We start from the raw sequence: 23,752 nt of genomic DNA on the forward strand, positions 1-23,752 counted from the left end.
AAGATAAAGTGATATGCATGGTACCCCTTCAGTAACAATATTGCAAACCAGTGTCTACAACAAAAAAAAGGAAGGGGAAAGTCTGCCATAGAGGCAGGCAGGGAGGAGAGGGGGAGGGAAACTGGGGACATTGATGGTAGGAAATGTGCACTGGTGAAGAGTATTGGATATTGTAGGGTTGAAATTCAATCATGAACAACTTTGTAACTTAGTATCCCATGGTGGTTCAATTAAAGAATTTATTTTATTAAAAACGAATATCACGGCTCTACAAATCCTCCTCTCTATATTTTCCACCTTACACAACAGCTTATTGGTCAGAAAATCTGTCGACTTTGGGATCATCCTATGAGTTCTAACATTATTTCACGGAACCATGTGAAGCGACTGCTTCAGCACTACAAGAAACAGGTGAGTCTGTGAGAAAGTACAGCCCACTTAATCCCATTTTGTTTGTTTGTTTAATTTATTCTGTTTGTCCATTTACCTACATATAGATAGCAAGTATAGTTCTCACCACTCTCAGTTTGTGCTAGTTTGTGGAAAATTCATCAGTGCCATGTGTCATTTCTCTTTTAGCCTTGGAGTTCTGTGATTGACAAATCATCTTTCAGTATAGAATTTCTGCCTCTGAATTACTTCATTGGCATACTGACAGATATAGAATCTTCCAATCAAGGTAATTCACATTTTGTTCTCTGAGTTTTTCTGCTTTATCCTTAACATAAATCAATTCCTATTTACTTCTATGAACTTTTTCTTTTCAAAATAACCCACACTTTTAAGTAAGTCTTATTGTACTGTTTCATTAATAACCCATAATTGATCCTCCATCCCAGAATTAATTACCAATAGAACAAATTGACTTTGAGGTCTTAAAGGTTTAAAAAAGTTCCCAACTGAGTTTCCAGTACCACCCCCCCAAAAGTGTGGATAATGGTGTTTAGAAAAACAAAGCCTAGACATGTCACTAGAAATAATAATTAACAAGCAGAAAAACTGCTTGGAAAGAGAATACTTTTTAATAAACTGAATTTTGATGGAGTCAAACCTACTATTTCCAGGACCAACTAACTGATAACATTTGGGTGACATGATTGGTGTTGAAGTTGAGTAAATTTTAACAACACATCCTCAGAATAATGTATTTTCCTAAATAATAAAATAATTTTTATTTTAGTGATCAGTTAAATGTTTCTTGGATTCATAATAATATCTTTTCTCTTTCTCTTTTTTTTTTCAGTTCCACATGCTTTTGAAGGCCATGATAATGTGGATGCAAAGTTTGTAGAGGAAGCAGCTCTCAAACATACTACAATGCTCTTAGACTTATGAAAGAGAAAATGTAATTAGGCAGGCTGCTGATATATATCTATATATATATATTTTTTTTTTGGTTTATGGGCCACACCCGTTTGACACTCAGGGGTTACTCCTGGCTATGCACTCAGAAATCGCCCCTGGCTTGTGGGGACCATATGGGACGCTGGGGGATTGAACCACGGTCTGTCCTAGCACTTGCAAGGCAGACACCTTACCTCTAGCACCACATTCCCGGCCCCATGCTGCTGATATTTTAATCTTACTTGGCCATTTGTATTTAAATTTGGTGCTTGTTCAAACAGAACAAAATTCTTATAGCTTGTTCTCATTTAGAACAACAGATGAACAGTCAAGTGTAAAGAAACAATAAACAATCAAAGAGGGCTGGGGTTGGAATGATAGTACAGTAGGTAGGACATTTGACTTGCATGCAACTGACCCTGGTTTGAACCCTGACACTGAATATACTTCCCTGACCCTGCCAGGGGATGGTCGTCTCAGAAATAATTACTGAGCTCAGAGCTAGGAGTAAGCTTTGAGCACTGCTGGATGTGTATGTTAGGATATAACTGAAGCTTTTTATAGTGAGTTCCCAGTTTCAAAGCTAGTTTCTGTTGCACTCTATAATAACATATGCTTTAAAAGTGGAGAGGTGTCTAGGAAAACAGCATTTACACTTCAAATGAATTGCCCTGAGTTTTAACTCGAGTACCACAAAAAATGTATGGGGAATGGTATTTAGAAAGGCAAAACTTCACATCATTAGAAATAACATTTAAGAATCAAAAAAAATTATTGCATTAAAAACTGATCGGAAAGAAAACGCTTTTTAATAAACTAAATTAAGATGAAGTCAAATCTGCTAATTTTAGTACAGAATGACAGGAAACATCCAGCAGCATGCAGGTAAAGTATTTAAACTGGGGTTTGTCTTTGTGATGGTTCAGATGGAACCCTATTTAATTTTTTAAGTTTCAAGAAATATTTATGAAAACTTGGTATAGTGATATCTTGTAATTAAAGAAAGAACTAAATGTGCTGACCTCTGTTGTGTTGTAATCATTGCCTTTTTATTCCTGCAAAGATTCTTGAGTCTGTGAATGTGTTCCCAGAAGGGCCAGCGTGACATAAAGAAGCAGGTCCTCTACTTCTCTTACCTTTCTGCCCCACAGTATCTTTGCCCTTCTATACATTCAAATTAGGCAGTCCTGATAATACATCTAGAAAGTAAGGCATAAACATTGGGATCAGTAAATATCCATAAATTTGAGATGCTCTCTGGATACCACCATGCCCAGTTTGGGTCTGGTAGATTTTTTAGGGAGAACCACTGGAGACTCTCACATGGAAGCAAAGGCCACTACCTCTCTGTGAACAAACATCATGAACAAACTTGGGTTCTTAGTGAGCCTGTCTTTGACTTACATGGTGTCTAACTCCTCCCTTTACCTTTTACTGCTAATTGAACTGTGTGCTTGTATTGCTATCTTGCAGACTCCTCCATCAAAATCTTAGTATAATTATATGCAGCTGACAAGAGTCTTAAAGTGAAACTAATGTCAGTAGAGGTCACCAGGATGACTTATGTGAAGTGGAAAGGAGAAAGGCTGCAGCCCCCAAAAGAGAATCTGCAAATTCCTCTCTATCCACCTCTATCACCCCAGCCACCTCCTATGGGCCTTGCTCTGGTGTCGAAAGCAAAGTCAGGGAGTAAGAAATGGCTGACCGTGGGGACTGCCAGGTGAAGTGCTGATTGATTCACTTGCGGAGTCCCCGCCCGGCTGTGCTTCTTCTGAGGAAACTGAGGACCTGAAGGGAGCCCTGTCCTGTGCTTCTCTGTCTTTTCTGAGTCCTTGAAGCTCTCCTCAGAGCCCTGGGAAGCGAACCCACAAAAACTGCATTCTGAAGCTACCCAGCAAGTGGGTGAGTGAGTAAGAAATGGCTGACAGTGGGGACTGCCAGGTGAAGTGCTGATTGATTCACTTGCGGAGTCCCTGCCCGCTGTGCTTCTTCTGAGGAACTGAAGGGAGCCCTGTCCTGTGCTTCTCTGTCCTTTCTGAATCCTGGAAGCTCTCCTCAGAGCACTGGGAAGCAAACCCCAAAAAAACTGCATTCTGAAGCTACCCAGCGAGCGAGCGAGTGAGTAAGAAATTGCTGACTGAGTGGGGCCCGACTGTGAAAAACTGTGAGTGCTGCCTGAGTGTGTCTGTCTACTGTCCTCTTTGGTGAACCTCTTGGGAGTGGGCCGAAAAGAGGCTCCAGCAGAGCACTTAGCTCCGCTTCGCTACGCGGCCGTGCGTTCTTTCTAAGAACAGAACACCATCGCAACAAGAAGAAAAAATCACACTAAGAACTGTGCTGGATCACAGAAGCAAGCATTTCTCTCCGAAATGTCTTCTCTGCTGCGTGCTTGGGCCTAAGATTTGATCCTGTGTGAGGCTTCATCCACGGAGGACTCCCCTCCCTTAGAGGCAAGTCGGCCCATCCAGAAAGGGCGGAGCCAGAGGAGTGTGCTGCCTGCATCATATAGACAATGAATACCACCACAACATGTAGAAAAACCCACAATACAAGTGTGACAATGGGGAAACAACGCAGGCTAGCATCAGACATAGAGAATGAAGATGACAATTCTGAGGACCAGATAATGACCAACCAACGAAAGCAAAGTCAGTCCTAGACCTTAGGAAGGTCAGAAGACCTGGGTCTGTTACCTTCCTTCACAGAGAATTTAAAGGGAAGATGAATAATCAGAAGTACTGAGAAGGGGGGAGAGAGAGGATAGGAAGGAATAAGGTGTTTAGGGAATTCAGGTAAAGTACATTATTCGGCATGTAAGTAAAAAAGTATGAAAGTCTTTCATCTCAAGAGCCACGTGTGGTCAGGAACTACTTACCCAGGCAGTACATGTGCACCCTTTGTTCCAAGTTGACTTTTATAAGGTTTTCTTAGCTTGCCCCAAGTGGGGTTTGCTACCCTAGTCAGAGTCCCATTGCTAGGGGGAAGAGTTGGGGTAGTTGATGGTCTTTGATATTCCTTTTCTGGCTTTTGTTCCTCCTGGCTCTTCTCTTGATAGAAATCCAGTCTTCTCTGGGTCTGCAGTGGCTCCAGGTGAGACTCTTAATGATGTAGTAACTCCTCCAAACCTGTCTCTTGGCTTTATTACATCTCTAGAATTCATTGCCTTGTGGGAGGCCCTTTTCTACCTACATACTTGCATACTCCAAAATATAGCCTTATTAGAACACAGTTATCTCCATACATAGAGATTTTCCCCTAGTCTCCTCTTCCTATTCACCCTACCCTTTAACAGGCTTCCTGTTAACTGTTACTGTGGTTAGTGGCAGTCGAATAAAGATGGCTGGGGAAGGTAGGTGGATGCACTCTTGATCCATGAGGCTGGAAGCCCCTGGACCCCAATACTTTTTCTCTCTTTTATTGACTGTTTTGATTTTTTAAGTTCTGTGACAACCTTGTTTTGAACCCATTCATCTGGGGTTGGATAAGCCCCCACATTGTCTATGGTTACTTTGCATTATATAATAATTATATAATATATTATTTTATTTAATATATAATTATATAATTTATATAATATTATATAATTATTATATAATTATAATAATAATTATATTATTATTACTTTGCATTATTATTTTGGGTAAATAATTTATTCCATCTTGTGGTGACCTTTGTATCTTAGTCACTGTCCTTTGAGGTGCAGAAGCTTCTCAATTTAATGTAGTTCCATTTGTTTGTCTCTGTTTTCACTTGTTTAGACAGTGGTGCTTGACAGTGCTTGAAGATGCCTTTATTTAGTTTCAATGTCATGAAGAGTTTTGCCTACATTTTCTTCTATATACCTTATAATTTCAGGTATGATATTAAGATCTGTAATCTATTTTTATTTGACCTTTGTGCATAGTTTTAGATAGAGGTCTGTTTTCTTTTTTGTATGTAGTTTACCAGTTGTCCCAACATCACTTGTTGAAGAGGCTTTCCTTGCTGTTTTGAATTTCTTACCCCTTTATCAAAGACTGATCGTATGTTTGGGGTTCGTTTTTCTGAATACTCAGGTCTATTCCATTGATCTGAGGGTCTTTTTTCCAATACCATGCTGTTTTAATGACTTGGTAATTTTCTTTGTAATACAATTAAAAGTTAGGAAAAGGAAGAAGCTGCTACCACCACTGCTGTTAATTTGCTTTCTTTGGTCTCTTTTCTCCAACCTCACTTCGCTGTGGACTGTTAGTCACTACCAGAATCAGCTTTTGAGAGACCCTCAGCTCCAGGATATTACCTAATCCCTGACTGCTGATAACAGTTTTTCAGACTCCTCAAGACCATGTCACAGGCTGAAACAATGCTCCAGGTTTTATTCCTTTGCCCAGATTATTACAAATGACTTAAAAGGGATATGTATATTTCCTCTGTATATTTCTTTAGATGTATTTTCTAAATAGGTATGTAGTTATCTCCATACCTTTTTTGGATTTGCTTAGTAGGAAATTCTAATAGATAAATTTCTTATGGGGTCTGAGTATGAAATTCTAGTAGATAAGTTTCTCATGGGATCTTGAGTTCAAGTTAGAACCAGGTTATAAGGACCGTTTACCTTTTATTTTATTTTTTACTTTCAGATGCACCAGTATCATGTGGCATTGCTCTTTTTGCATAGGTACATTAAAATGGGAGAAATCTCATATATAGAAAGTTCTTATCTAATAGGGAAAGGAACTCATAAATTTTATATTGCAAGGGGGTATTTATGAACACTTGTCATAGTGACTTGACTTAGGCTTCAGTTGATCAGACATTGACTATTCACCCCAAACTCTGGATTCCATCTTTGGAACCAGCATGGTTTTTTGCAAAAGCACCAGGAATTGAATTTCTATCAGGGGAGGCCCTAATGCCCTAATACCAACTTGCTCCTGGATGGGTTCATATGACACCCTTTGATTTGGAAAGAGCAATAACTTGCTTTCGGGGCAGGCTTTCTGCCTTGTTGGGGAAATGAAATCAGAAGACACTCTGTGGAACTATTGTGAATGGGATTTTTTCCCACTCCCTGGGATTGTTTTTTAATGTCTATTTCTTCTCTATCATTATTTGTATATAAGGTGGCCATTGATTTTTGTGTGGTAATTTTGTAGCCTGCCACTTTGCTATATAAATCTATTGTTTCTAGAAGCTTTTGATAATCTTTAGGGTTTTCTAAATATAGTATCATATCATATGCAAACAGTGAGAGCTTTACTCTTTTCCTATCTGAATGCACTTGATATATTTTTCTTGCTTAATTGCTATGGCAAGTACTTCAAGTATTATGTTGAATAGGAGTGGTCAAAAGGGGTAGCCTTGTCTTATGCCAGATTTTAGAGGAAAGGCTTTTCATTTTTCTCACTGAGTATAATATTTGCCATGGGTTTGTGGTAAACGGCATAGAATATATTGAGAAAAGTTCCTTCCATTTCCATCTTGTTGAGAGTTTTTTTTTTTTATCATGAAGGGTGTTAGACCTTATCAAATAGAAAGCCTGGCAGTTGTAACCACCTGCCTTCCTGCTTTAAATTCTTCCACTAGAAGGCAGACCTTAGAGCACCCTTACCTTATCTGTTACACACTCCCCTTTGAACCATTTACAGTCATTGTAATAAAGTACCATGCTTTGGAATTTCCTAAAATTATTTTTCTTTTCTTTTTTTAGGCTTTCTGTATGTCTATTTTTTAAATTCATAATGCAATATATTTTTAACCCCAGCTTATACAGAATTACTTATAGGCATAATCACTATTACTTAGAGGCATTATCACCAGTTGTCTTAAAATGACTTTTTAAAGCAATCAAATTTAGACTCAAGACTCTTAGGATATAATTTTAAATTTCCCCTCTAATCTTGCAAGATGAATACTAAAAATGATTTTTGTTTGATGTAGCAAATTAAGGAATGTGATTTTTTTCACTTTCAGCACTGTGAAATAAAGTTCATAGTTGTTAAAGATATGAAATAACTTGTGCTCGCTTCGGCAGCACATATACTAAAATTGGAATGATACAGAGAAGATTAGCATGGCCCCTGCATAAGGATGATACGCAAATTCGTGAAGCATTCCATAAAGATATGAAATAACTTGAGCATACTATTGCAAAATGACATATTCCCAATATGCTGGGTAGTCTTTTTTGTTTTGTTTTTGGGCCATACCCGGTGACACTCAGGAGTTACTCCTGGCTATGCACTTAGAAATTGGTCCTGGCTTGGGGGACCATATTGGATGCCAGGGAATCAAACCACAGTTTGTCCTAGTTCAGCCATGTGCAAAAAAATTGCCATACCACTGTGCCACCACTCTGGCCCCTCTGCTGTGTAGTCTTAATACATGAGAAAGATAAGCACATAATTAGGAAAACATTTATATGAAATATCATAAAATTAGAATAATATATAGGTGAATCTGGCCTCACTTTCAATTCTTTCACATGCTAAGTTGTCAGTATTTTTATTAAAGTTTTGAAAATATGGTCTCTGAACTTAATTTTAAATTCATTTGCATAAAAGTTGTAAATAATTACACTTACAAGAAAGCAAATTAGAGAATAGTGTTTTTTTTTTTTTTACTGTGAAAGGATTCTTGAAAAAAATCACCATAGTTTAATTTTGAAATGACAGGATGGGCTAGAGATATAGTATAGCTTGCACAGCGCTTATACATGCTTTGCATGCTGTTTACCTGGGTTTGATCTCTGTTATGTCAGATCATCCCCCACATTTTCAGGAGTGATCCCTAAGCATCCATGGGTGTAACCACAAAACAAATAAGATTTAAAAAGAAATAAAAATAGACACACTATCCTTCTACTTTACGTATGACTTAGGTTTATCATTATTGACTTTAAATGCAAGTAATTAACAGTGAATTATGCCTTCATTGAAATATTTTTGTTTTCAAACAACCATTGTCCTTCTCCTTAAATAGAATGCAGAACTGGGGAGACAGCTAAAGTGATAAGCATGACACCTTGGATTTTACCCCTGATACTATTTGATCCCTCCCACAACAATTTATAGATAAGAGTATTTTAATCAAAATGCACAGTCGATTTCTGTATTTTATTGTAAGTTGATTTATTTTAGTGCTATTTATAGCATCCTGTATGCCACATACTTCTTATAGTCAATATAGTGAAAAAAGAAATGAATAATGCAAAAATATATTTTGACATAATTGTAGGATAATTCTATGTCATAGTTAACTTTGTGTAAAATATAATAGTTGGTGATAAAAGGAAGGGCATCTGTACTCTGTTGATTAATTGTGGTTTGTAATTTAGAGCTATTATGATGGCATTTTCCAGTTAGGGGTATGAAGAAGCCTGTTGAAGTGATTTCCTTGAAAACCTGAATTGATTGTCCTACTCAGATTTCAATTGGCTTTATTACCGGCTTCCTAATATGCCTCATATTGGATCCAGGTTCATTCGGTTTAAAAGGAGCCAAAGCACCATATGGTTTAGGCAAAGGAAGAGTGGCTTCTGCATCTGGAATGTAGGCATTTGGACGTAGCTCTGCAGTCGTGTAAACCCCATTGGGCATCTGGCGGTTTTCCATTTCCATGAATGCCTGTAAAGAAAAAATTTTGGTTTTGAGTTTTCTGAAAACAATTGAAGTCATTTCATCCTTGGACCCAACAGACACAAATGGTTCTGAGCAACTTAAGTCTGTGCTGGCCAAAGAGACAGAAGCGTAAGTGTGTGTAGGGTCTGTGACACTCCCCCCACACACAAATTGAGTTCCTCGGAATTTAGGGTTTATTATAAATTAGTGGAAGCTCAATTCACTAAATTCCAACCTCAAGCTCTTTAGTTTAGTACTTGTAATTTTTATATTTTAACAGTAACAGAACAGTATTTGTTAAGTTATTGGTTAACAAATATTACAAAAGAAAAGATGGAATAAAATGGAACCAGAGGAGAGAAGTGGTTAGCTGCTTGATTTGAGCCTCAAGGACCACAAGAGCACAAGATTCTGTCTATTCTTCTGGAAAAAATAGGACCTTTCTCTCTTTTAGAAGGGCTGAGGGTATGGGCTCAAGCTCATTCCTCGCTCTACACTCAGGGATCACTCCTGGCAGTACTCATATAACGTATGATACATATATGTTATATATAATATACTAATATAACATCCACTATATTATTGCTGTAGCCAAATAACAGCATTTCTTATTTTGCTGAAAGGAACTCTAAGAGGTATAGGTAAATGACAGGTAAATGACAGCCTGGATACTATAGATAAAACCTGAATGCTCTTAGGAATACAGTCTCAGATAATATAGAAATTACAAATTTAATCCTCTTCTTCAATCAGGGTGGAGCCTGATTCCTGCGTTGTGTTTGGGCACAAAGAAGAAATAAAGGGCCACTGCTTTGCTCCCTGCCTAGTTTCCTGTTTTGCTCCCAGCCTGGTTTCCTGCTTTTCTGCATGAGGCAGCCAGGAAAGGCCCCAGCAGACATAATTTCTCAGGGCTCTGCACAGAGTAGAATGACTCTGCCCACAAAGGGTGGAGATAGAGGAGTAGGGGAAGAAGGAAAAGAAGAGAATAAAAAGACAAGAAGAGAGGAAGGGAAAGAAGAGGAAGAAGAAAATGAAGAGGAGGTGAAAGAAAAAGAGGACAAAGAAGAAGAGGAGGAAGAAGAGTAAGAGAAAGAAGAGTCTACAGTCATACCACTCTGAATGTGCCCGATCTCGTCTGATCTCAAAAAGAGGAAGAAGAAAAGAAAAAAAAAGAAGAAAATGGATTGAAGATTTATTTTTAATTTCTTTTCTTGTAATAGTGTCTTTGTTTAAACACCGTGATTATAACATGCTTATAGTTGGGTTTCAGTTAAAAAATTAAAAAAAATAAAAAGAAATAAAAGATCACTATAGATACTGCAGATATTCAAAGGGTAATCAGAGACTACTTTGAGAAACTCTATGCCACCAAACATAACACCTGGAAGAAATGGATAAATTCTTGTACTCTTATAATCTTACACAGTTAGACCAGGATCATCTAGCATATATAAATGACCATCACTACTGAGAAAATTAAAATGGTAATCAAGTCTTCCCAAAAACAAAAGCCCAGGTCCAGATGTATTCACTAACAAATTCTTTCAAACCTTTCTTTTTTTTTTTGAAGTGCAAATCAATATAAAATATTTATTTTTTTCAAACCATAGAATTCACCCCAGAGCCAACACTATAATTGTAAACCATTGCCATTTTTCTGAATAATAATACAGTCCAACCAGAAATGAGACGGTTTCCAATCAGTAGGGTGCAGAGTGCAAGTACCCGTGTACCGCTGAAGGCATGTTCTGAACACCCCTTCGAGGAACCCAACAGAAGAGCAGAAGTACTGGTGCTGCCCACTTGCCTCTGGAAAGAGCTTCAAGCCAGGGTCTTGTCCAGAGGAGGCAGAAATGTGCCAATGACTCAGTTCGACAGTAGACATGGAAGAGGAACCATTAATCCTCCTTAGGAAAGAAATGGGGGTGTTCTCAGACACACCAGGGGCCCTAAACTGGAGCACATTTCAACAAGGTAATGAAAGGGACAACGTGTCCTGAGAAATCCTAGGACTGCAAGTTCGCTTTATGATAAAGGTGAAGCTTATCCCATAAAAAGAAACTTCCAGCCAAAAAGGTCCTAGAGGCCCCATGCCAGGTGCCAGTTACATTCTGATCTTAGTCTCCTTTAGAGGCACAGACCTGGATTAAAGTAAACATAATATCGAGCTAAGAAGCTCTATCAAGTTACAAAAAATACCAAACAAAACCACTCAACTCGGGCCGAAGCGGTAGCAGAAGCAGTCGGGCATTTGCCTTGCACGTGCTAACCTAGGAAGAACCATGGCGGCAGGCGTCCCATATGGTTCCCCAAACCAGGAGCGATTTCTGAGCGCTTAGCCAGGAGTAACTCCTGAGCGTCACCGGGTGTGGCCCCAAAACAAAACAAAACAAAAACACTCAACTCAAAACATCCCCCCTAAAATGACGGTTGCTGATAGTTTTAGCTGTAAAATATAAAAAAAATTTCATATTAGTATATTTTTATGAATATTGTTATTTTTAATAAGTGCTTATTAAGCAACTGAATGTCTGTACTAGGGCAACACATCCTACGTAAAGATAAGGGAATTAGTTACAATGAAACTGTAAATAGCCTAGAAGAAGAAAACAGCCAGCCGCAGATAGAGATGAGAGAAACCTGGGAGGCCACCTGCGAGGGGTTTCGTGTACTAAAACGACAGATTCCTTTCTGGTTCCCTCATGAGAACTGTCCCATCCCTAGCTCAGTCAGAATAGAACATTTGGGGCTTCATGATGACATAGGTGCAGACTCTTCCTGATGAATCTTTCATGTATGTAAACATGCAACCTGAGAGAGTCTGGCAAACTAGGGCGTCTACTCTGCAGGCTCACCCACTCACAAGATCTTTCCCAGGACATCACAAAGACAAGGAGGGGAGAGCAAAAATTACTTTTCACAAACTTTAATAATACTCACGCATATCGGTTTGAGATTCTTATTAACTCTACCCAGGCCCCAGCACCAGGCTTTGCTTTTAACTCCATAGAAAATCCAAGCCGCAGTTCAGTCCCTCAGGGTTTGGGGAAACACTAGGGCAACAGGACAGAGCAGATACTGGCACAGAAGTTTTAAGGCCCAGTACAAGATAAGTCCAATTTCTCCAAACAATGAGCATCTTTACACCCTCGGCCTTTCTTTGCAGAAAACTGAGCTGCCTTCTTGCTGGCTTCTCTCAGGCCAGGCTCCACCACCCACCCCATCAGGTTCAGCCAAGGCAGCCCGTGACAACAAAGACAGTCAACCTGCAACAACAACTGCATGTCTCCAAGGACTGGGCCAAAAGACACTGGCATTTCAAACGGGTGAGGAAACTGGAAAGCGCACACTTCATTGGCAAGAAAAAGACAAGTAAACAAGAGAAGGAAATACTTTCTGGTACACACAAAGTGGAGGACACATCTCATTTATGCTTGTGCTGTCATCTGAGAATTTCGGTCAAAAATTCCAACTAAACAAGCAAAGTTAATTTCCATTAATTTATGTAAATAAAGACATTCTCCGTAGCACAATGTATCTTGAGAGCCAAAAATAAAGAGTAGCAGCCAGGTGAAAATCACAGAAGGGGAAAAAACGAGTCAATGCTTCTCCAGAGATTGTTCCATAGGGCCACACTTGGACTCAGACCTGGACCAAGAGGGCCACCATCACTGCAAACCACTGACTGGAACTGTATTTTGCACGCTTGACTCTGCCTACTTTTTGTTAACACAGACATAATAAAAGACAATATAAAATCTTTCTTCATTAAGTTAATAATGTAAAAACATCTAAATATTTTAATGCCCATTCACATCATAATACAATGCTTTTATAGGGAAAGTTTCTGTTGTTGGCCAAAAAGAAAAAGAATACTTCCTTCCCCAAAAAGCATGTGGGTATATTATTAAAGATACTGAAAAAGTCATCCACATTGAAAGAATGTTCCACTGTATTTTTTTCAGAAGCCTCATTAAACCCACCAAGGAGAGACTTCAGCTGCAGAGCTTATTTCTAAGCCTGTGATGAGCATTTCATGGAGAACGGTAAATCCGGACTTCATGATAAAAAAGAATTCTTCCTTCAGGACTCGGGTGTTACTGGTGTAGCAAAACAAAATGTACAGCAAGGGAGAGCCTGTGTACATTCTTACAGTCACTGGGTGTTTATCAATACAGTCGAAGATGTTCACAGTTAACTGAATCCAATTCAAAGTCCTCCCCAAACCCAACTTGGGTCATTATGTACTTAAAAAAAAATAGCTCTTGACAACGATTACTTCCATGTTTCTGAGTAGACATTGTATACAGAGAAGATTTCTACTGCATGACTTATTTGCTCCCCAGTATTACACACCTAATCCTCTGCTCACCACCAGCCATAGTGGGCAAGACCTGTTGGCTGCAGCAGTTGGAAGAATAGACGTGCAAAAACCAGAGGCCTGGACAGTTCTCCGGGCACAGGTAATGATCACCCAGAGACAGAGAACCCAATAAAGACTAACAAGCAGCTGCTTCTTTTAGAGTCAAGCAAAACTGGGAACAAACTTGGTGTCTTGCCACATCTTCCAATTTTTCTTTGCCCTTCAAAACCAGCTAGTGTCTGCTTCAGGTTCTTTATAAGAAACAAATCACACAGTACAAGTAGAAAGACAGAAACTGTAACATTGCCATAGCGAGGAGGGGTCAGAGAACAACAGTGCTGCTCCTCACTGCCCCCCCCACCTCTGGTAAAACGTGTTAGACAGAGATTTATTTGTGAGTACTTATCTCAACCATTTAAAATAAAAAGGGTCAGGTATACCACTGTATTAATGGTATTTAGGGGTTAGTAACCGTATCTGCTTCCTAGAGCATCACAGGAGCCAGCTTTCACTGGCAGGTACAAGTCTTTAACATTACAGAGAGTTCTAGTGCTAAAATTCCCCTCCCCGGGCCTGGAGAGATAGCACAGCGGCGTTTGCCTTGCAAGCAGCCGATCCAGGACCAAAGGTGGTTGGTTTGAATCCCGGTGTCCCATATGGTCCCCCGTGCCTGCCAGGAGCTATTTCTGAGCAGACAGCCAGGAGTAATCCCTGAGCACCGCCGGGTGTGACCCAAAAACCAAAAACCAAAAAAAAAAAAAAAAATTCCCCTCCCCATCCCTAAACTAGCAGCTGGTGACATCATGGTAAGTGACAAGAGGGAATGGAAATGTTCTAGATGAGTTGGTCCCCAACGTTAGCACAGACAAGCAACAGGAAGCAGAAACTCGAACCAGTGTATAGACTGTTTCCACACCCCATTAGCATCCTGCCCAGACGCCACACTGCCTGCTAGCAGGTGAATCTGTCCTGCTATTACCTTTCCCAGGAAGCATCCATGAGTTTGACAACATGGTCACAGACTTGCAAAGTGCACAAAGCTCAAGGCACAGAGTAGGAAAAAGTCATGAACTGGGGTGGGGGTGGGGGATTACAGTAAAAGCAAAGTTAGTATTTACTTTCAACAAGACTAATGCTAAACAAAGACCAACTCTTTCATAGGGGTTTGTTTTTGGTTATGGGTGAAAAACACTGCATTACACTGATCTGCTTCATTTTAAAGCAAAAAGATAATTTTGACATGTGAAATCAGTATGTCAATGTGCCAAGTTCATAAGTGAACAAAACAAGTGCTTTTAAAGAATGAAAAGATTCTTCTGCTCTTCTGTTTTTGGAGGAAGCTGCTAATTTTGGCTGCTGGATTTCACACAGAAATGGTCACTTTTGGAGACAACTGTTCCTCAGAAATCTGTAGGCACACTCGCTCCAAGATTGTCCCATTTCAAAATCATCCCCCAATCTAGCAGCAACTGACCATTTTCGTTTTTTTAGTTTCTTGTTTTTCAAAACGACAAACCAAAGGAAGAAATCCCATGTGATCTTCCAGAATAGCTGTGTGGCAGAACGGGTGTCAGCAGGGTCCCGCCACCTCTGCCTGCAGTCTGCAACTCCTAAGCTCCGGTGGCCTCTTGGAAAGGAAAGCACACTGGAACATTCACTATCTGTACCCTTGAGAGCTTGCACGTGTGGATGAGCTGTTATGTGCCAACTCTTCCCCAGCTCTATTCCGGAACTGGTCTGTATAAAACCGTTCTGTATAAGTTCTCTCTGAGGTTTCTGATCTTGGGCAGCATATTCCAAAAGTTCAGATTCCACTGCCGGAGGGAGAATGTTTGGAATAAATTTAGAAAACAGAGTTGGAGTCATCTGAACCCACTCTGAGGCTGTACAGGCCTTTCACGATATTTGCCATAGTTGACAGTGTGACCTGAAACGGTGTTGACTGAGTTTCTAAAAGTAAAGGCATTAATTAGGCTATAAATGTGCTTTTCTGCAACATGTTCCATAAACAGCATTATAAGGTCATCTTTTAAGTCTCTGTTAAACTTGGTTTCAATGTAAAACTTATTCCTATATATGAAAAGAGGCACAACGCTCTGCAATGCTCCCATATATTGTTCAAGAGCTATATTAAATCTTTCAATATAAAGGTCTGGAGGTCTGGCCTGCAGCTCCTCTGAGACTCTGTAAGTGACTGGTTATCTTCTTAATCAGATCACAATGCTCTGCTCCGAGTGCCGCTGGCACACACATTTATACACACAACTGTATATCTGTTCAAAGGATATGGGGATATAGCCACCAGGACCTGGGTTAAAAGCTGATCTATGGCACCATCCAATTTTGGCCAGTATGTGCTCTTATAATCTTCAATGGTTATAGCATTCATCAAGAATTTGGAGATGGAGGTGTTGATGTTGATGGTGATGGCGATGGTGGGCCAGCGCCGGGGGTGGTGGCGGTGGCCTCCCAGTTGTTGTGGTTCTGGTCGCCCATCATCGCCTTGTAGCTGCCCCCCCTCCCCCTCCATGCTCTCCTCCATCCTGCATGCCCCGCAGGCACCTGCCGCTGATCGGGCTCAGCGACCTCACATCAACCGCAGCCAGGCCAGGCGCAGCACTGCACGACGGGGAGGGAGGGGACAGCGCCGACCTGGTCGCCTTCCACCCGTACTCACTCCCTTTCAAACCTTTCAAGAGGAACTACTACCAATCCTTTTCAGACTCTTTCATGAAATTGAAGAATCAGGAATACTCCTAAATAGTTTTTATGAAGCTAACATCACCTTGATACCAAATCCAGACAGAGATGCTGCAAAAAAAGAGAAAATTACAGACCAATATTCCTGATGAACACAGATGCAAAGATCCTCAACAAAATTCTAGGAAATAGGATCCAGTACCTCATCAAGAAGGTCATACATCATAACCAAGTAGGCTTCAATCCAGAAATGCAAGGATAGTTTAACATACATAAATCAATTAACAATACACCATATAAAAAACCATATCATTATAACAATAGATGCAGAGAAAGCATTCGATAAGGTCCAACACCCATTCTTGTTAAAAACTCTCATCAAAATAGGAATGCAAGGAACTTTTCTCAATATAGTCAAGGCCATCTACCACAATCTAATGACAAATATTATTCTCAATGGAGATAAACTAAAAGCCTTTCCTCTAAAATATGGTATAAAACATGGCTGCCCTGTCTCACCACTCCTATTCAACACAGTGCAGAAAGTTCTTGCCATAGTGATTAAGAAAAATTTATCAAGGGCATCTAGATAGCAAATGAAGAAGTCAAGCTCTCACTGTTTGCAGATGACATGATACTATATTTAAAAAACCCTAAGAACTCTACCAAGGAGCTTCTAGAAACAATAGATTTATATAGCAAAGTGGCAAGACACAAAATTAACACACAAACATCAATGGCCTTCTTGTACAGCAATAATGATAGAGAAGAAATGGACATTGAAAAACAATCCCATTCACAATAGTGTGATACAGACTCAAATATCTTGGAGTCAACTTAACTAGAGAGGTGAAGGATCTATACAAAGAAAACTACAAAACCCTGCTTAAAGAAATAAAAGAGGGCACGTCTATGCCATTGCTAATGATTTCTATATCTCTATAGGAGGGGCAAATTAGAAGGCTCGTCAGACATATTTTCTTATGCAGATGGCTGCCTAGTTACTTTCATGAAATTTCACTAAAAGGCCCATGGTGAAACACTATGTGGAGAGTTGGTGGAAATTCCAGAAAGATACTTTTGAAATTCATGTTATGGTATTGACATTATATTCCCTTCATATTACTTGCCTAAAAATTAATTCTTCCTTCTGCTGTATATATTTACAGGCAAAATATAACCTCGATTAAATTTCTCTTTACTTGGAAGGCTCAGCATCAAAAAGCTGAGAACCTTATGCACCTCAAAGGAAATAGTGTCTAGGATACAAAAGCCACTCACAAAATGGGAGAAATTATTTACCCATTACCCATCAGATAAGGGGCTACTATCTAAAATATACAAGGTACTGAAAGAACTTAACAAGAAAAAATCATCTAACCCCATCAAAAATTGGGGAGAAGAAATGAATAGACATTTTGTCAAAGAAGAAATACAAATGGCCATAAGGCACATGAAAATACTACACATCACTAATCATCAGGGAGATGCAAATCAAAACAACTATGAGATACCATCTCACTCCACTAAGACTGGCACACATCACAATGAATAAGAACAATAGGTGCTGGTGGGGATGTGGAGAGAAAGGAACTCTCATTCACTGTTGGTGGAAATGCCATCCAGTCCAGCCTTGGAAAACAATATGAAGATTTTTCAAAAAACTGGACATTAAGCTCCCATATGATCTAGCTATACCACTCTTAGGGATATACCCTAGGAACAAAAGATACAATTCAAAAATTTCTTCCTCACACCTCTATTGATTGCAGTGCTATTTACAATAGCCAGACTCTGGAAACAACAAAGATACTCTTCAATATATTAATGGTTAAAGAAACTGTGGTACATATACACAATGAAATATTATGCAGATGTCAGGAGAGATGAAGTCATGTAATTTTCCTATACATGGATGGACATGGAAACTATTGTGCTGAGTGAAATATGTCAGAAGGAAAGAGATAGACATAGAATAATCTCACTATCTATGAGTTTTAATTAAAAAAAGACTTTATTGTAATAAAACACAGAGGCAATAGAGATGAGGGTTGGAAGGTCCGGCCCACAATATAAAGCTTGCCATAAAGAGTGTTGAGTGCAGTTTGATAAATAATTACACTGACAACTCTGGTGACAATATCAATAGGTGAGAGAAGTAGAATGCCAATACAGGTGGGGGTGGTGAAGGAAGGTGGAAGATTGGGGGGCACTGGTGATGGGAATGTTGCACTGGTGAAGGGTAGTGTTCTTTATATGACTGAAACCCAACTACAATTATGTCTGTAATGAAGGTGCTTAAATAAAGATTTTTTTTATAAAAAAATAAAAGAGGAATGAGTTTTAGGTCATCAAAGTATAGTTTCCTTGGAAGGATATGCCTAATTCTGGTCTAATAAATTGAAGGGTCTTGGAGAGTAATAGAATAACGGGGCATCCAACTTGCAGGTGGGTTCATCAAAGAACTGAACATAGACCAGTGATGGAGAAAAGTGTTGACATAGAGGCCTAATTTATACCCAGGAAACTCAAGAGTCTACAAAAGCAGATACCATGGCAACTGTGCTGAAGGCCTCACACTCTGCAGCTATGGTCACAACAGATGGACATGGAAAAGCCAGGTGAGGTTTGAGTGAAGTTCAAGCTCAGATATTAGAGACCTTTGGATATACAAAACAAAAATGGTCAAGACTTTGCGTATTTGAGATCATGATGTCCAAGATAGTGGCTATTCCTAGATGTAAGACTGGTGTGGGATTTGGTGTTCCCTGGAAAATATGATACTTTGGACAGTTATATGCTGATCTATTTATATAAAATTTTGAAATAACAAAATTAATAGCTATCAGGAATATGTGGTGCAGTGGAATATTTTTCACATATTTTAATATGTGAAATAACATGTTAAAATAATAAGTCTTGTTGGCATACTTTATAAATACAATGTAGAAGCCAGAGCTCACCTTAGATTTCTCAGCAATGGCCAAGGTATACATCTCTTCATTGCGAAGTACCTTTAACCATTCTTTCTCAATATCTTTATTGAGTGGCAGACCCTTTTCTATCCTGGAATTGCAGGAGAAGATAAAGTCTTCTTTGTCTTTGACTTCCTTTTGGAGCTCAAAGGCCAGAGCTTGTTTCATGGACAGCTCAGCAACAAGAGCCATCAATTTTTCAGTAGTATCTTTGATCTTTCTCTGGTAGTCATTCATCTAGAATTAAAGAGCCTGTCAGTGCAATTTCTTACAGTTCTACCCTGACCCTGCCCATGGAATTTAAAATTGAAGCTTCTAAGATGAGGGAACTGCAGTTATTCTCCTTTTCTCAGAAGTAAGGCCCTGTGTGGCTGTACACTATGTTGCAATAAGTTCAGGTGCTACCTGACTGGTGTTTGTTTAATGATCCCACTTTCATGTCTGAGTTCTATCTGGGGATGATTTCTGTACAGATATTGGAGAACTGAGGCCTTCCCTTTACAAGAAACTAAAGTAGTTAACATTGCACATGAAATATAAAGATAATAATGACCATATCTATCTGTGTAGGATTCCCCCTGCAAATTCTAAAATTAATTCCTGGAGTAATTGAGATTTACTTAGGACCCTTGATAGAGTCATCTATTCAGTCCTAAAGCCTGATCTCTCTTGTGCTTCTCTCAATAAATAAAGCAGCATGGAAAAATGAGAGAGGACAGATGAAAAAGGGCAGACCCACGGGAAGTCACCAACAAACCTTTTTGGCTAGGAGCAGAGTGTCTTTCTTGCCTTCCTGTGTTTTGCCGCTGAGTCTGTCCGTGAGCCGGGTGACTTGCTCAAAGATGAAATCCTGTTCCAGTAACTTCTCCTCCTTCTTGGCCAGCAGTAGTTCCAGCTAGAGTTGAAAATAAGTTTTATGGAGGAGAAAATGTCAAGCAAGTCAAAATCCTCTCAGAGCACCAGTTGATACTCAACCCATCCCCCCATTAATGAAGACACATTGCTATTGCAGTTGCCTGACTAGCGCTAGAAAGTCTTCAGATCTGGCCTAAGTCAAAACTTTCCCATGATAGGAAAATTCAAATCAATTCAACAGTGAGATATCACCCTCACTCCAGAGAGACTAACACACATCAAAAAGACTAAAAGATGGGGCCAGGATGATAGCATAGAGCTAGGATGGTTGCCTTGCTCGCTGCCAACCTGGGATGAACCCAGGTTTGATTCCCAGCATCCCATATGGTCCCCAGAGTCACCAGGAGCGGAGAGCCAGGATTAAGCCCTGAGCACTGCTCAGGATACAACAACAAAAACAAATAAACATAAAAACAAACAAAAAATTCCAAATTAGGCTGTGTTAGCCAAGAACCCTACATTCTTTTGAAAGAAAAGACTCAATACAATATCAAATTTCTATTTGAAAAAATAAAAACATGCTTCTATGAAAAAAAAATACAAAGACTGAAAGAAATTTTATGCCTAAAACTACAAACATTTTTGTATCCATGATGCTTAAATAAATTATTATTAAAAATACTGAAAGAATTACAGCAACCAGTGGATGCAGGGAAAAGGACCCTCATTCACTGTAGGTGGGAATGTTGACTGGCCCAGCCTTTTTGGAAGACAATATGGACATTACCCCCAAAAAACTAGGAATTAAGCTTCCAAATTACTCAGCAATTCTACTTCTGAGAATATACCTCAAGGGCCCAAAATACAATTTAGAAAAGACATCTGCGGCCCAGAGAGATAGCACAGCGGTGTTTGCCTTGCAAGCAGCAGATCCAGGACCTAAGGTGGTTGGTTCGAATCCCAGTGTCCCATATGGTCCCCGGTGCCTGCCAGGAGCTATTTCTGAGCAGACAGCCAGGAGTTACCCTGAGCACCGCCGGGTGTGGCCCCCCCCCCCAAAAAAAGACATCTGCACTCTCATATTCACTGCAGCACTATTCACTCGATAGCCAAATGCTGGAAACATCCCAGGTGCCTGAAAACAGATGACTGGATAAAGAAACTATGGTACATCTAATAAATACTACTGGGCCATAAGAAAAGATGAAGTCATGCAGTATGATGCTCCATGAATGATCTGGAGAGTATCGTGTGAGTGAAGGTAATCAGAGAGAGAGGGACTGACATAAAATGATCTCTCTCATATGCAGAATATAAAGAAAAAATAGGGAAATAGCAAATGCCTAAAGGCATTTCATAAAGAATATGAAAACTGGTTTTTATATACTGGAGTAGGAAGCTTGCCACTATAAAATGGGGTAGAGGGAGGTGGCAATGGGAGGCAGGTTTAAGCCCTGGGAGAAGGCAAAGGTCTGAGAAGGATACAATACAATATTGATGGAAGGAAATGGTCACTCTAAAGGAGAAAGGAATGCTATAGAAGTATAAAATACCTGCCATAAAGGCAAATTGGGGACAGGATGGAAACTTGGGGCATTAGTGGAGGGAAGGGACTATTGTTGGAATATTATATGCCTGAAACTCAATCATGAATAACTTTGCCAGCTTTTTTTAAACTTCTTTTGGCCAGTGCTTAAAGTCAAATTTAGATTTTATTATTGAATTACTATGAAAGGACTATCTCAAATGAAACTTAAGTCTACCTACTTAACATACAACAGAACCATGGTTATCTGTGACACTGAACTATAAGATACAAAAAATATTATTTTAAGAATGTTTACCTTACTTATTTTTTTCATCATTTCTTCTTTAGTTAGATTTTTCCCTGGAAGAAAGTGACTTCTGTTCTTACCATTAGGATTTATGAATAGTTTCTCCAAATCTCTTATTCTGTCTGTGCACTGTGTAAACTATTTAAACAAGAAAAATATATTAACCTTAAAATTATTAGTAATTTTTAAAATCACATTGCTCAGGGCACTGTGGAGTGGGTTAAGAGCTGGAGTGAAAAATATTCACTCATATCTTGCATAAGGCCCTGAATTTAAACCCCAGTGCACATGATCCTCCAAGTACTTTCTATGCCCCTCCCCTCAAAATAACACAGATCAGCTATTTAGAGTCTTTATGTAGTAAAGCCCAGATGAAAGTGAAAAGGTCTCTAGGAAACCAACATCACTCTGACACCAACAGTAGTCAAAGGCATTATTGGGTAGGAAAGTTACAAATATCCCTGATGAGCATAGATGCAAAAATCTTCAATGAAGTTTTAGTGATTTGAATGCAGCAATAATTCAAAAATATCAAACATCTAAGTCAAGTGGGATTTATCCTAGAAATGCAAGGATGGTTCAACTTACAAAAAGTAATCACATCACTAACAAAGGAAAAGATAAAAACAATCTGATATCAATAAATACATAGAACTTTTGACAAGATTTATCACCCATTTATAATAAAATTTTCAATAAAATGGAGATTTAAAGGACTTAATATAGTGAATATTATACATAAAATTCACAAAATCATATTTAGTGAACAAAAAATTCTGAAATATTTTAATACTGGGCAAAGATAGAGATGGCTTCTCCTACCATATTGTCATATTGAGCTAAGAAAGTCAGAAAGAGAAAAACAAATACAGGATGGTCTTAACTCTTGGAATTTAAAGAAATAAGCAAAGGAATAGACAGTGGTTTATGGTCAATGAAAGCTAATATTTAAGTTTGGCTTATAGACCTGACATTATTAAGCAGGAGGTAGACTGGGCAATTAGTAGTTAGATTGGACAATTAGATGGGAGAGAATGTACCAAAAAGGATCTAGGGACAGAAGGTGGTGTAAATATATTGGCACTATGGTGATTACGATACTAAGAGGATAATGCCTATAAATGACCCTACCAAGCCAGGCAGTGCCTTTCTAAGTTACAAGAGAAAAAAAACTGACTTATAATTGACCCTTTGATTACTTTCTATTAATGTTATAATTAACAGATGCTCTGTAAGATCAGACCTCAGCTATACAAAATAGACTTGACTACTGGTTGCTCTAGAAGACAATGTAGACAACATAAGACATATACAATGTGCTGGACTCCAGTTTTAAACCCTTTTCTGGTATTAGGCTAAGTAGCTTCCCAAGAAGAAAAAATAATGTAACGATCAGTTCAATGCAATGTTCAACCTGTGAGTAACAGCTAATATTATTTTGTAATTTTTGTTCAATACCCAAGATGATATTTTATATATTAACTCTATATAAGAATCTGAGATTTTTGAGATTTTGGAGATGAATGAAAAAATATGACAACTCCCAAGTAGGAGGGGAACCCCAACTTAATTTTTGTTTTATGTGAAGAGATGTGGAACTTGTTGAAAACCCAGTCATCATTTTTTTGCTTTTCGCTAAGTACCTGTATAATTTTATCTCCTCTAAACCTTATTTCCTTAATTGCCAAATGGAAAGATGAAACCCAATTTTATGGGGTTCAAATACTTAAAAACTGTCTAAGAATAATTTGAATATAGTCCATATTTAAAAATATATAATTTTATTTATTTAAGGGATCTCCAAATCATTATTTAGGGGGGTGGGAGCTACTTTGAGCAATATCCAGCCAACCAGATCTGATGGTTCAACTTTCAGGCCTCATGATCCAAAGCTATTTAGGTACTACAATTGCTGGGGGATCATCTGGGCTATACTAGTAGTATTCAGGGATACCCCTGACTATGTTAGAGGTCAGGTAATGCTGCAAATTGAACTCAGAGCCTTGTGCTTACATGTCATATGCGCTAGACTTTTGTGCTATCTCTCCTGCCTCTAGAATTATGATTGAATAGATTAATGTT

General features: G+C 38.9%; 2 protein-coding genes, 1 non-coding gene and 1 pseudogene across 3 annotated transcripts in view; 2 read left to right on the forward strand and 2 right to left on the reverse strand.

The window, feature by feature from the left end:
* GSAP (gamma-secretase activating protein) overlaps positions 1 to 1,364 on the forward strand; it is an 85,340-nt gene extending 83,976 nt beyond the window's left edge. The window contains exons 29-31 of the mRNA XM_049777340.1: positions 310 to 411; positions 580 to 679; positions 1,244 to 1,364. Of these exons, the coding sequence (XP_049633297.1) occupies positions 310 to 411; positions 580 to 679; positions 1,244 to 1,335 (294 nt within the window). The 3' untranslated portion in view covers positions 1,336 to 1,364. The remainder of the gene's footprint in view (positions 1 to 309; positions 412 to 579; positions 680 to 1,243) is intronic.
* A 5,977-nt stretch (positions 1,365 to 7,341) lies between these two features.
* Positions 7,342 to 7,448, forward strand: LOC126025889 (U6 spliceosomal RNA). The gene has a single exon (XR_007501536.1). It is a non-coding gene; the product is annotated as a U6 spliceosomal RNA (small nuclear RNA).
* Positions 7,449 to 8,737: 1,289 nt separating this feature from the next.
* Positions 8,738 to 23,752, reverse strand: part of CCDC146 (coiled-coil domain containing 146) — a 111,733-nt gene continuing 96,718 nt past the window's right edge. The window contains exons 15-18 of the mRNA XM_049783143.1: positions 21,680 to 21,808; positions 19,738 to 19,875; positions 18,969 to 19,217; positions 8,738 to 8,948 (exon numbers count right to left, since the gene is read on the reverse strand). Of these exons, the coding sequence (XP_049639100.1) occupies positions 8,745 to 8,948; positions 18,969 to 19,217; positions 19,738 to 19,875; positions 21,680 to 21,808 (720 nt within the window). The 3' untranslated portion in view covers positions 8,738 to 8,744. The remainder of the gene's footprint in view (positions 8,949 to 18,968; positions 19,218 to 19,737; positions 19,876 to 21,679; positions 21,809 to 23,752) is intronic.
* On the reverse strand, positions 14,465 to 15,847 carry LOC126012834 (CDK2-associated and cullin domain-containing protein 1-like; annotated as a pseudogene).

This window comes from Suncus etruscus, chromosome 1 (assembly GCF_024139225.1).
Source record: "Suncus etruscus isolate mSunEtr1 chromosome 1, mSunEtr1.pri.cur, whole genome shotgun sequence".
Classification (NCBI taxonomy): Eukaryota; Metazoa; Chordata; class Mammalia; order Eulipotyphla; family Soricidae; genus Suncus; species Suncus etruscus.